The sequence below is a fragment of the Quercus suber genome, unplaced genomic scaffold (assembly GCF_002906115.3).
Source record: "Quercus suber isolate HL8 unplaced genomic scaffold, Cork oak 2.0 scaffold_467, whole genome shotgun sequence".
NCBI lineage: Eukaryota > Viridiplantae > Streptophyta > Magnoliopsida > Fagales > Fagaceae > Quercus > Quercus suber.
The window spans coordinates 75439-87348 of NW_027069918.1; the positions used below are offsets into that span (position 1 = coordinate 75439).

The following is an 11910-nucleotide window of genomic DNA, read 5'->3' on the forward strand; positions in this document are numbered from 1 at the left end:
GGAAAACTAGGAAAAGATTTCAGATTAGAGATATGGGTGACCACAGGATTTTTTTTTGTTTTTCCTGAGGAGTCAGATATCAATAAGGTTTTGGAGGGGGAACCCTGGTCTTTTGACAAGCACCTTGTGGTTTTGCAAAAAATAGATAGGGATGATGCAATCCGATCCCTAGATGTTAACGTCACTCGCTTCTGGGTTCAAGTCCATGATCTACCAATTGGAATTTTTTCTCTAGACCTAGCTAAGCAAATTGGGTCGGTAGTGGGCAAGGTAGAGAACAGAATGACAGACGAGGGAGATCAGTATGGAGTAAACTTCATAAGGATCAGGGCTGCAGTAGACATCCATAAACCTTTATGCTGAGGCCGTACGATCACTACGGCAAGAGGAAAGAAGGGCTGGGTGAGCTTCAGGTATGAACGACTGCCCAATATCTGTTATTGGTACGGTAAACTCACCCATGGAGATAGAGAATGTCCACTGTGGATTAGAAGCAAAGGTACTCTCAAGGGCGGTGACTAATAGTTTGGTGCTTGGCTACGTGTAACTACGCCAAACCCATCTAGGAAAACAGTGATCCGTGTGCCGGGTTTGGACGATGAAGATGGTTGGGAAGGATTTGGAATGCATGACGAGAAGGCCAGGGAAGGGTACAATTCAGAGGAAGATGGAGGGCGTGACTCAGAGGGCAACTAAATGGCAGTTCGGAGTAAGGAGGTTATCGATGAGCACTCTGGTTCGGTGGTAGACGGAGATAGAAGATTGGCAAGTCCAAAAAACCAGGGAACCATTTTGGAAAGTCCAAAAAACATGGAGATTTTGCCGCTTAGCAGAAACGATGAGATTTTGGCTAAGACCATGCAGAATACTTTATTGCAGGAGCAATTAGAGGAGATTGATTATGAGCTTTCCAAGTTTGACAACGTGAAGGTCAAAGGGGTTGATTTTGATAATAGTGAGGTCATGCCCCACCAATAGGAGTCTAAGGAAAAGGAAACTAATGGCCTAGATCATTGGGCCTATATCTTAGCTCGATTGTAGTGAAAGACAAAAGAAAAAATAAGGAAAAAGATTGGGTACGTAGAGAATGAATTCATGTTGAGCCCACTGGACAACACTCTTCCATTCTATCAAAAAGAGATTTTAGAGATGAGAACGTATAAACTGAGGAAACTGAGGGGAGTAAGAAGAAGGTAGCAAAGTCTGGTTCAATGTCATCGGTGGAGGCTGGTTCCTAGCCCCGCTGGAACCAATGAATCTTTTAGCATGAAACTACCGACGGCTTGGGAATCGTCGTGCAGTTTAGGAGCTTGTAGATATTGTATAAGCGCAAGGTCCCAGGATCGTTTTTTTTGTCGGAAATATAGCCTGATAAAAAGTGGATGGAATGGGTTCGATGTCAGTTGAAGTTTGATGGATGTTTCACTGTCCCAAGTAATGGTAGGGGTGGTGGGCTGGCACTTTTGTGGAAGGAGGAAGATGTGGTTTGGGTTGACAGTTTCTCACATTATCATATAGATGCAGTAGTGCAAGAAGGAGTGAACGCATGGCGCTTAATTGGATTCTATGGCGAATCAGAGATGAGCAGAAGAACTGAGGGGTGAACATGCTTCGTATGTTGCATTCAAAACCAAAGCTCCCATGGTGCTGTTTTAGAGACTTCAATGAGTTATTGGAGGTTAAGGGTAAAAGTGGTGGTACGGCTTTGTTGATTTGGGGTATTTCGGACTAGAGTTCACCTAGCATGGTCGTCGGTGTGGTGAATGGATTTGGGAGCATCTTGACCGTAAGGAAGCCAACTATGACTGGCTAGCCTGATACCCCATGGGTAGAATTACACATTTGCACCATTACATGTCGGACCATAGACCAATACTACTAGCTCTTGATCCAAACGGAGAAAGCCAAAAATGGAAGCGAAAACCATTTTGGTTCAAAGCGATGTGGGTCACTGACCCGAAATGTGGCAATACAGTCTCTAGAGCTTGGGCACATTAGATTGAGAATGGCACCCCTATGTTCACCGCTACTAAGAAATTGAAGAGATGCAAAAAACAACTGAGGAAGAGGAGTAAGGCACATTTCGGCAATGTTAAAAAACAAATCCAACAGACAAAGGAAATGCTATGGAAAGCTGAGGAAAGACTGGTCAGGGAGAATAACTATCAGGAGGTGTCGAGGCTGAAGTCAGAACTAAATGTTTTGTTTGATAAAGAACAAATGTGGCACCAGAGATCTCGAGTTCAATGGATCAAAATTAGGGACAAGAATACAAGATTCTTTCATGGGACAGCCACCAATAGGAAGCACAAGAACTTTATCAAGGGGCTACGTGATGCTGATGATGTTTGACAATCCGAGAAAAGCTGCCTTTACGAAAGTTTTAGTTGACTTCTATGCTAAACTTTTTGCAACTTCTAACCTGCAAAACTTGGAGACTGTTTTGGAGGGGGTACAAGAAGTTGTTTCAGGAGATATGAACTCTAAACTCACAGCACCTTATAAGGTAGAGGAGGTTGAACTAGCAATAAAAGAAATGGCTCCTTTAAAACCTCCAGGCCTGGATGGTATGCCTCCCCTATTTTATTAGACTTACTGGTTGAAAGTTGGTATGGATATTACTCAAGCTGTATTATCTTGTCTTAATTTTGGCTCTATCTTAAAATCCATAAACCATACTTTTATTACTTTAATTCCAAAAGTAAAAAATCTAGAGAGAGTATCTGAATTTAGACCAATAAGCTTATGTAATGTAATTTACAAAATTGTCAGTAAAGTCATTGCAAATCAAAGTGCTTTTATTACTGACAGGTTGATTACTGATAATGTGTTGATTGCTTTTGAATCTCTACATCACATGAAAACATGTTGCTTAGGGAAGATAGGTTTTATGGCTCTAAATTTAAATATGAGCAAAGCTTATGATTGGGTGGAGTGGACTCTTCTGGAGAAAGTTTTACTGAAGATGGGTTTTTAGAATTCCTAGGTTTCTTTGATCATACTACGGTGTCATACTCTATCTTGGTGAATGGTGAGCCACAAGGAATGATTGGTCCAACAAGAGGTTCAAGACAAGGGGACCCTTTATCCCCTTATCTTTTTCTATTTTGTGCGGAAGGTCTAAATGCTCTTCTTAGAAAGGCTGCTGATGATGGACATATTCATGGTTTCTCCATTAGTAGGCGTGGTCCAAAGCTTACTCACATCTTTTTTGCAGATGACTGCTTATTATTTTGCAGGTTTACTCTGACTAAGTGTGACAAAATAAAGGAGTTGTTGGCAATGTATGAAGCAACTTCAAGCTAAATGGTGAACAAGGATAAGAGCACCCTTTTCTTCAGTAGAAATACGAATTAAGCTACCCAGGAAGCAATAAAAGTGTCACTTGGTCTTTCGACAATTCAACATTATGAGAAGTATTTGGGTTTACCCTCTTGTATAGGTTGGGAGAAGAAAGCAAGCTTCACTCTAATCAAAGAATGAGTTTGGGCAAAAATGCAAGGTTGGAAGGAGAAGTTACTCTTTCAAGCAGGAAAGGAGGTAATGATCAAGGTAGTAATTCAATCAATCCTGGCATATTCTATGAGTGTTTTCAAATTGCCGGTCAACTTGTGCAAAGATATTGTGTTAGGTTCTAAAGACTTAGGATTTTATGTATTTAGAATTTTAATGTGTATTGTTAGCAAACCATGATCAAAACAGGTTGTTAGTCTTGTTTAGACTTGCTTAAAGTGTGGGCGTTTTATATAAAGTTGGAATCGAGTGGCTGTAGAAGTATTAGTGACTTTCGGCCTGGCTCGATCGATCGAAAATTAGACTCAATCGATCGAATCTCGGGCAAAATGTTTTTTCTGCAGAATTTCCAACTCAGCCCAAGCCCATTAAAGATTAGGGTTTCAGATCTAATTCTCCCACTATATAAAGGAAACCCTAAGCCACGTTTTTTAGAGCTTTTGAGAGAGAGAGAGAGAAGAGTGTGCCTTTTTTGTATCTAGGGTTGTACCCAAACCTCTCTAAGGTCTTTGTTGCTCATATTGCTGTTTTGTGTTGTGAGATTTAGAGGAGCTTTCCTTTACACAAAGCTTAAGATTTTCAAGGTAGAGATTACTTCAACATCTTGATGATCAACTCAGTTGCTGCTATTGGAGCTTAAAGAAAAAAAAAAGCAGGGGTGCTTGTATCTTGGTTGGAGAATCCAAGAAAGAAGGAGTTCGTGGATTCGGAGCACGTGGTCGTGTCAGTAAGTTTTACTGGTGGGTAGCATTAGGAAGTCAAGCGGGGAGCTTGTAAGTCCTTTTGTATGAACTTCGATTCTTTCGCATAGTGGATTCAGGTTTACCTTGAGGATAACTAGGTCAAATCCTCCCCAGGTTTTTACCGTGTGGTTTCCTGAGTGATCATTTCATTGTGTCTTTTATATTTCCGCTACTTTATATTCTTGATATGATTGTATGTTTGTGATAACCTAGAATTGCATAAATTGACTAAGTTAATCATTGGGCTAATTAACTAGGTTAATCTGGTTGGTTTAAGGGATCTAAATTTCTATCATGTTGAAATGATGATCTAGAAGTTTTGGTGGGGGCAAGGTGAGACAAAGAAGATACATTGGGTGAAGTGGAGTACCTTGTGTTCCTCCAAACCTATAAAGGGTATGGGATTTAAGGATATCCAAAATTTTAACAAGGCGAAGCTCGTGAAGCAAGTTTGGAGATTTTTAAATAATAAGGAATCATTGCTCTTTAAAGTGTTTAGCTCTAAATACTTCCTAACAGGCAATATTTTGGATACCCCAATACCTTCAAAGTGCTTCTATGCATGGAGAAGCATCTTACAATCCAGGGAAGTCATTCAAAAGGGGGCTATGTGGAGAGTAGGAGATGGCCGGATGATAGATATTTGGAGTCACAGATGGCTGCCGGATGTGGGACAGAGTAGAGTGATCTCGCCTAGGAACGGTGCAGGGGTGGAGAAGGTGTGTGAATTATTTTATCTCAACTCGAAAGTATGGGATTCTGGGCTAATACAGAACCTTTTCTACCCCTAGGAAGCTGAGATGATCATGAAGATATATGTCAGTGAAGTGAGTACAGAAGGTGCATTGGTTTGGCCTCTATCTCCGAATAGACATTATTAGGTTAAGTCAGCATACAAATTACTTGCTACAGAGGCGACCAATGGACTCCCTTCCTCGTAGGGTGGTGACTGTTCTCTGCTCTGGAAGCGTATTTGGAAGATACATGTGCCTAGAAGATCAAACACTTCATATGGCAAGCGACAAATGACTCCCTTCCTACGAAATAGAATTTAGTGCGACGGAAAATCCCTATGGATGAGACATGCTCCCTCCGCGATGAGTACCAACAAACAATCATGCATGCATTATGGCTCTGCAACCAAGCCAAATCGGTCTGGAAATCGGAACTTCACTTTTCTGAGCTGTATAAGATTGCACATAGAAGTTTCATGGATCTTCTTGATTCTATCTTTGAACAAGGTTCTAGTTTTTCAGTTACTCTCTTCTCAACAATTTCTTGGTGTCTGTGGCAGCATAAAAACAAGCTTCGAGAGCATCAATCAATGTGGCCCCTTCAAGAGATTAGCCGTAGAGCAAAAGAGTTGGTTTTGGAGTTCTTCGAGATCCATCAGCGACCTTCCAATCCCGTGCGATGTGCCCCCTTTGTCAAATGGTCACCCCTACTAGTGGGTTTGTACAAAGCCAACTTTGATGCGGCCTTATTTGATAACAATGAGCTGGCTGGGCTTAGTGTGGTGGTTCGGGATAGCTCAGGTAACATTATGGGAGCGTTGAGTCAAAAAATAGCCAGACCCCAATTTGTGGAACATGCCGAAGCTCTTGTTGCTCGTAGTGCTGTGACCCTAGTGAAAGAACTAATGTTATTCCAAGTTTGTTTTGAAGGGGATTGTTAGCAGGTCACTCAAGCCATCAATGTGCCTGGAGCCTGTTGCATACTGTTTGGTCATATTATAGAGGAGATTCGATGTAATAGCTCATCTTTAGTAGGATGTTCTTTTTTACATGTTCGTAGGGAGGGTAATAAACTGGCCTATACCTTTACTAGAAGAGCAGTTTTATTTGCTGACATTGATGTATGGGTAGAAGAGCTACCTAATGATTTGGAAGATGTATTCCGATCTGATTTAGTTTAATAAATTCACTTACCTCATTCTCAAAAAAAAAAAAAAAATGTCATATATTTTTTTACTCAAAAAAAAAAAAAAAACCCAAAAAAAAAAATCAATGGTATTATGGTGCATTCTCTATAAGGACATTAACATTTGTTGGATGCTGACTCCATATTTGATATGTAATTTGTGATGTGATTCCATTTTACATTAATGTTATACACAAATACACACATTTTGCCACAATTGTCTTACGTGACAGACTATGAGTGGTAGATAAAAAATAATAAGTACATATATAATAACAAATAGTCAATCACAATCTTCACTAAGATAGTTATGACAAAACATGTGTTTTGTGAGTGTGATACGAGCATTATTGTTCATTTTATTGGGCTAAGATTGATGATTGGTTTAAGTGCGCTACCTGGAATCATTCTGGACAAACCATTGTTGCTGCTTCTTTTCTTTTTCTTTTTCTTTTTCTTTTTTTTTTTTTGGGGGGGGGGGGGGTGGGGGTGAGAAAGAACCATTGTTGCTTTTGAGAGTAAAAGCCAATCTATAAATCCAAGCATTATTGGCCTCCTTGTTGGAAAGCAAACCGATGGAGATACTGCCAATCATTTGTGGGGTTTTTGATTGTTGCTAATTACGTTTTTGAGTGGCTATGAATAATGGTACGGAGTGAATTGAATGGTTTAGATGAGCGGAAACCCTATGTTCATATCATGTACTTTGCATAAGAAAACCTAGTGCACAATTTTATAATAATTCAATGTGATTAATTATGAGTGATAAGGAAAACTAGTAGGTTTATATGAAAGTAATTGTTCACAATTCACAGAGAACTGCTTCAATAGCAAGTTATGACAAAATATGTGTGGTGTAGAAGATTGAGTTTGCATCACTTCCTCAAATGGTCCTACTATATATTTGATATTGTGTTTACCAACCAAACTTTCAAAGTTGTTAACGATGATACTTCTCTTAACCATGATTAGGGAATTAAATTAGTGCGGTTGTCCTTTTCTGTAATTTTTTTTAAATGTTAAATTGATCTTTGTTTAATCTTCATACTTTACGTAAAAAGGAAACTTGGCAATACTTAAATGCTACATAAGTTTCACATTAGCACATAATGTACGTATAAGATCTATAAAATTATATAAAAGAGCAAATACCAAACCCAACCCCCTCACCAAAAAAAAAAAAAAAAAAAACTTTTTTTAGTCGGCGTTTAAGATAGCTAGTTACGGTGTGAATAGACATGGTAATAGGTTGGTTTGTGGATTTTATCAACCAACATATATATATATATATATATTTATTATTATATAGAAATGGTAATGGATTACTTCCGGGGGGAAAAAAAGGCAAATCAAATCTTATCCCTCAAAATATTTTACATTTCAGACATGTGCCAAATCCTATTACATTTAATATATATATATATATATATTTCTCTCTCTCTCTCTTTTAGTTGATCTTATCTCTTTAAATGGTAGANTTATGAGTGATAAGGAAAACTAGTAGGTTTATATGAAAGTAATTGTTCACAATTCACAGAGAACTGCTTCAATAGCAAGTTATGACAAAATATGTGTGGTCGTAGAAGGATTGAGTTTGCATCACTTCCTCAAATGGTCCTACTATATATTTGATATTGTGTTTACCAACCAAACTTTCAAAGTTGTTAACGATGATACTTCTCTTAACCATGATTAGGGAATTAAATTAGTGCGGTTGTCCTTTTCTGTAATTTTTTTTAAATGTTAAATTGATCTTTGTTTAATCTTCATACTTTACGTAAAAAGGAAACTTGGCAATACTTAAATGCTACATAAGTTTCACATTAGCACATAATGTACGTATAAGATCTATAAAATTATATAAAAGAGCAAATACCAAACCCAACCCCCTCACCAAAAAAAAAAAAAAAAAAACTTTTTTTAGTCGGCGTTTAAGATAGCTAGTTACGGTGTGAATAGACATGGTAATAGGTTGGTTTGTGGATTTTATCAACCAACATATATATATATATATATATATATAATTTTTTTATTATATAGAAATGGTAATGGATTACTTCCGGGGGGAAAAAAAGGCAAATCAAATCTTATCCCTCAAAATATTTTACATTTCAGACATGTGCCAAATCCTATTACATTTAATATATATATATATATATTTTTTCTCTCTCTCTCTTTTAGTTGATCTTATCTCTTTAAATGGTAGCATATATAGTTTCATATACAAACACAATTATTTTTTTGATCTGAGATAGAATATAATCATAATAAATGTCCATTAATAACTTCTTCCGTTTTTTGAGAACCTTTCAGATAGGTTTTATTAATCAAGAAAATGCTTGTCAACCGAAACAAGAGTACAGATATCAAAAGGAATAGACTCCATCCAGACAGTTAATGAAGAACCAAATCTAGCTTTCTTTGCCAAGGCATCGGCGATAGAATTACCTGGCATATAGGTATGAGAAAAACTAAAGCTCTATAAGGAGTTTACAAAAACCAGAGTATCCTGAATAAGATGACCAACTATCGAATGAAGATATTTAGGGTTCAAACCCCTCACTCCCAACTATAATAATTATCATAAATTGTTAAGAGCCTTGTAGCTCAATTAGCAATTAGCATCCATAATTATCCAATTTCACATTTAGACAACAAAAATAAAAATAAGAAAAAACCATATTTTATTAAACTTTCTTGTGCATTGCATGGGTTACAACCTCATTCCATTCTAAATCTATTCCATTTATATTTTAAAAAATCAAATATGCTTTTTTGTTTTACCATTAATAGGGTTGCACAGGTCAAATCAGAATATGGTGGTATGAAATGCCAATGCATTTTGTTGATTTATTAAGATAAAACAGAGACATACACTTAATTTTGTTGGATAAACACATAATTAAATTGGATTTATGAGATCCAAACTCTTCTCTAGCCCTAGCATAGATATAGTGGCGGAGTTAGAAAATTTTTTCAAGGAGGGTCAAGCTAAATATAAAAAAATTAAATTAAATCCAAAGAATAACACACGCACACAAACATATATATATATATATATAATATTTATTTATTGCTTATACATGGAATGTTTGTAATTTTGATTTACCTTATGATATTTTCTTACAAAAATAAAAATATTTATATCAAATAAGTCTTTACATCTTTATAAGAAAAAAAAAAAGGAGTCTTGACATGTCTAAAAATATATAAATAAGTTTAATTAAAATAAAGCATAATTAAATTACGTATGGTATACATTTAATACACTTTAAGGGGGGGTGGGGGGGGTGTAATAGTCTGTAGCATTCACCCTTGATAATGGATGTTGATGAAGTGGAATTTATAATGATTAAGAAACTTTTTTTTTTAATACCAGATTATGAAACCTTACATATATTGATACTTTGCTCAGCCCCTACAATATTAAGTTGATTAAGTCAAGCACGGATCCCTCATTGTGTTACCTTAAAAGATATAATAAATCCAAGGACATAACTTTTATTATAACTTTTTGAAATTATAGATTATGAGTGGTGGACAATCGCTTTTATATGTTCTCCACTAAAATTTATTTAAAAAAAAAAAAAAAAACCTTATAGTTGACCAATTCAATAAGTTCTAAAAAAAAGGGTGAAAAAAGAAAGAAAATATCAATTGAAGATATAGGAATATGCTAGTACTACACACATTTTGCCACAACTATTCTGAATGGCAGATTGTGATTAATTATATAATTTTTTCTCTACCCCTCATAGTTTGTCATGTAAGACAATTATGGCAAAATTTTTGTGTTTGTTTATACCATTATTGAAAAATGGTATTATGGCCAAATTTGTGTGTTTGTTTATACCATTATTGAAAAATGGAATCACATCACAAATTACTTATCAAATATGGAGTCAGCATCCAACAAATATTAATGTCCCTATAGAGAATGCACCATGACACCATTGATCCCTTAATTCTTTCTTTCTTTTTGGGGGGAGGGGGGGTGGGGTGGGGGCGGTGTTAATAATCATTATTAACACAGGAGTTGACGGTAGAGAAACAAAAGTAGGATAAAAAATTGTTCCAATTTGGTTAAACAAAAAGAAATTTGTTATACCCTTGATAATGGATGTTGATGAACTGCAAGCTACAATTATTATTAAACTTAAAATTTTTTTTATAACAGATTACAAAACCTTACATATATTGATACTTTGCTGAACTCCTAGAATATTATGTTTGTTAGGTAAAGTGTTCTCCCTTCTTCTTCGTATAATGATATAATAAATCTAGAGATATATTTCAACTTGTTGAAGAATGGTAGACAATTACTTTTACATGTTTCTACTACTGTTTTTTGACTTACAATCGACCAATTCAATAAATTGTGCAAATATATATATATATATATAAAATAAATAAAATTGTAAGCATGGGAATATGCTTGTATACCCTAAAAATTATTCAGTCCAGAGTACAGTCCGCCTGCCTCTCATTGAAGCGGACAAAACCTACAAGTCTGAATTGTCTTTATGTGAGAGGAGGACAGAGTTGGGACTCCACCCAATGGACCTTAAAAAGGAAAAAGAAAAAGAATAAAAAGAGAGATTATTTGCAGAAGATTCATGCGGTTAGATTCAATGACCAAACCAAAGGACAACTATCTCCATGGCATCTATTAAGACATTTAAACTATAGACCAAAAAATAAAAAATAAAATCTAGAACTATAAAATTTTCTACAACTTTTTGTTACAATTGGGATGTGACAAAGTGTAATTGGTGAAAAAAAAAATAGTGAATTCACATGTAAATAATGATTAACCACTCATCATCTGTTACGTCAAAATTGTAGTAAAAAAAATTGTAAAATAATTTGTAGTACTAAAAAAAAATCAACTCTTCTGCCACGTCCCGTCCTGAAGAATATTTTCGGCCTCCTATTTTCAGTAAAATCTATCTATCGTCAAATCATGAAATATACATGGGTAGATTCTATATTTAAATGCCGCCAGCTACAATTTGGGGTTGAGAGACTACAATTTGTTGTGTTCCGCCGGACAAAATTACAGCTTTAATCCAATAGAGCAATGCTAGAGCTTTAAGGGACACAACCGCACCCACACACTTTGCTTAAACATTAAAGACCCACTCTGGGCGGTCCAAATCCGAGTGAGTGTATTTGCATTCATTCTCATTCAGTCAGTCATTCACCACTTGTTTTGTGAACTTAACGTGGGGTCAAAAAATACATGCGGCACACACTTGAATGCAAATTGGGAATTATATCAATCATATTTATGCGTACAGGTGTATAACACAAACCAAGGCCACATATTGGTTGCGTGATTCCAAAGTAAGAAAAGCCCAAAGTGCGTAACTTTCGTCATCCATCGTTAATGACAAATGAAGTAAAGTCAAAAAATTAGTCAGCACGAAATCCTTACTTTGAAAGAGAGTCTACTCCAATCCCAAAAAGAGAGAGAGAGAGAGAGAAAGAGAGATAGAGTCTACCACAGCATTCGTCAAAAGAGTAAGTCACCATCCAATGTTGTAAACCGGTATAAGTATACCGGTATAAGTCACATCCACTAGAGTATAACCGTATAAGTCAATTCAAAGCCCAGTGTTTTGGAATATGTGCATACGTGTATATATATATATATAAATAAATTCAATATTATTTCATCCAACATTTTTCTTCATAAGAATTATAATGTTATTGATTTTTTGTGTAGGTGAGA

General features: G+C 36.0%; 1 protein-coding gene across 1 annotated transcript; it reads left to right on the forward strand.

Moving 5' to 3' along the window:
- The first annotated feature begins 5328 nt into the window (after nucleotides 1–5328).
- Nucleotides 5329–5931, forward strand: LOC136062913 (uncharacterized). The gene has a single exon (XM_065762630.1). It carries the CDS (start codon nucleotides 5329–5331, stop codon nucleotides 5929–5931), a length of 603 nt encoding a protein of 200 aa, XP_065618702.1.
- Nucleotides 5932–11910: the final 5979 nt, after the last annotated feature.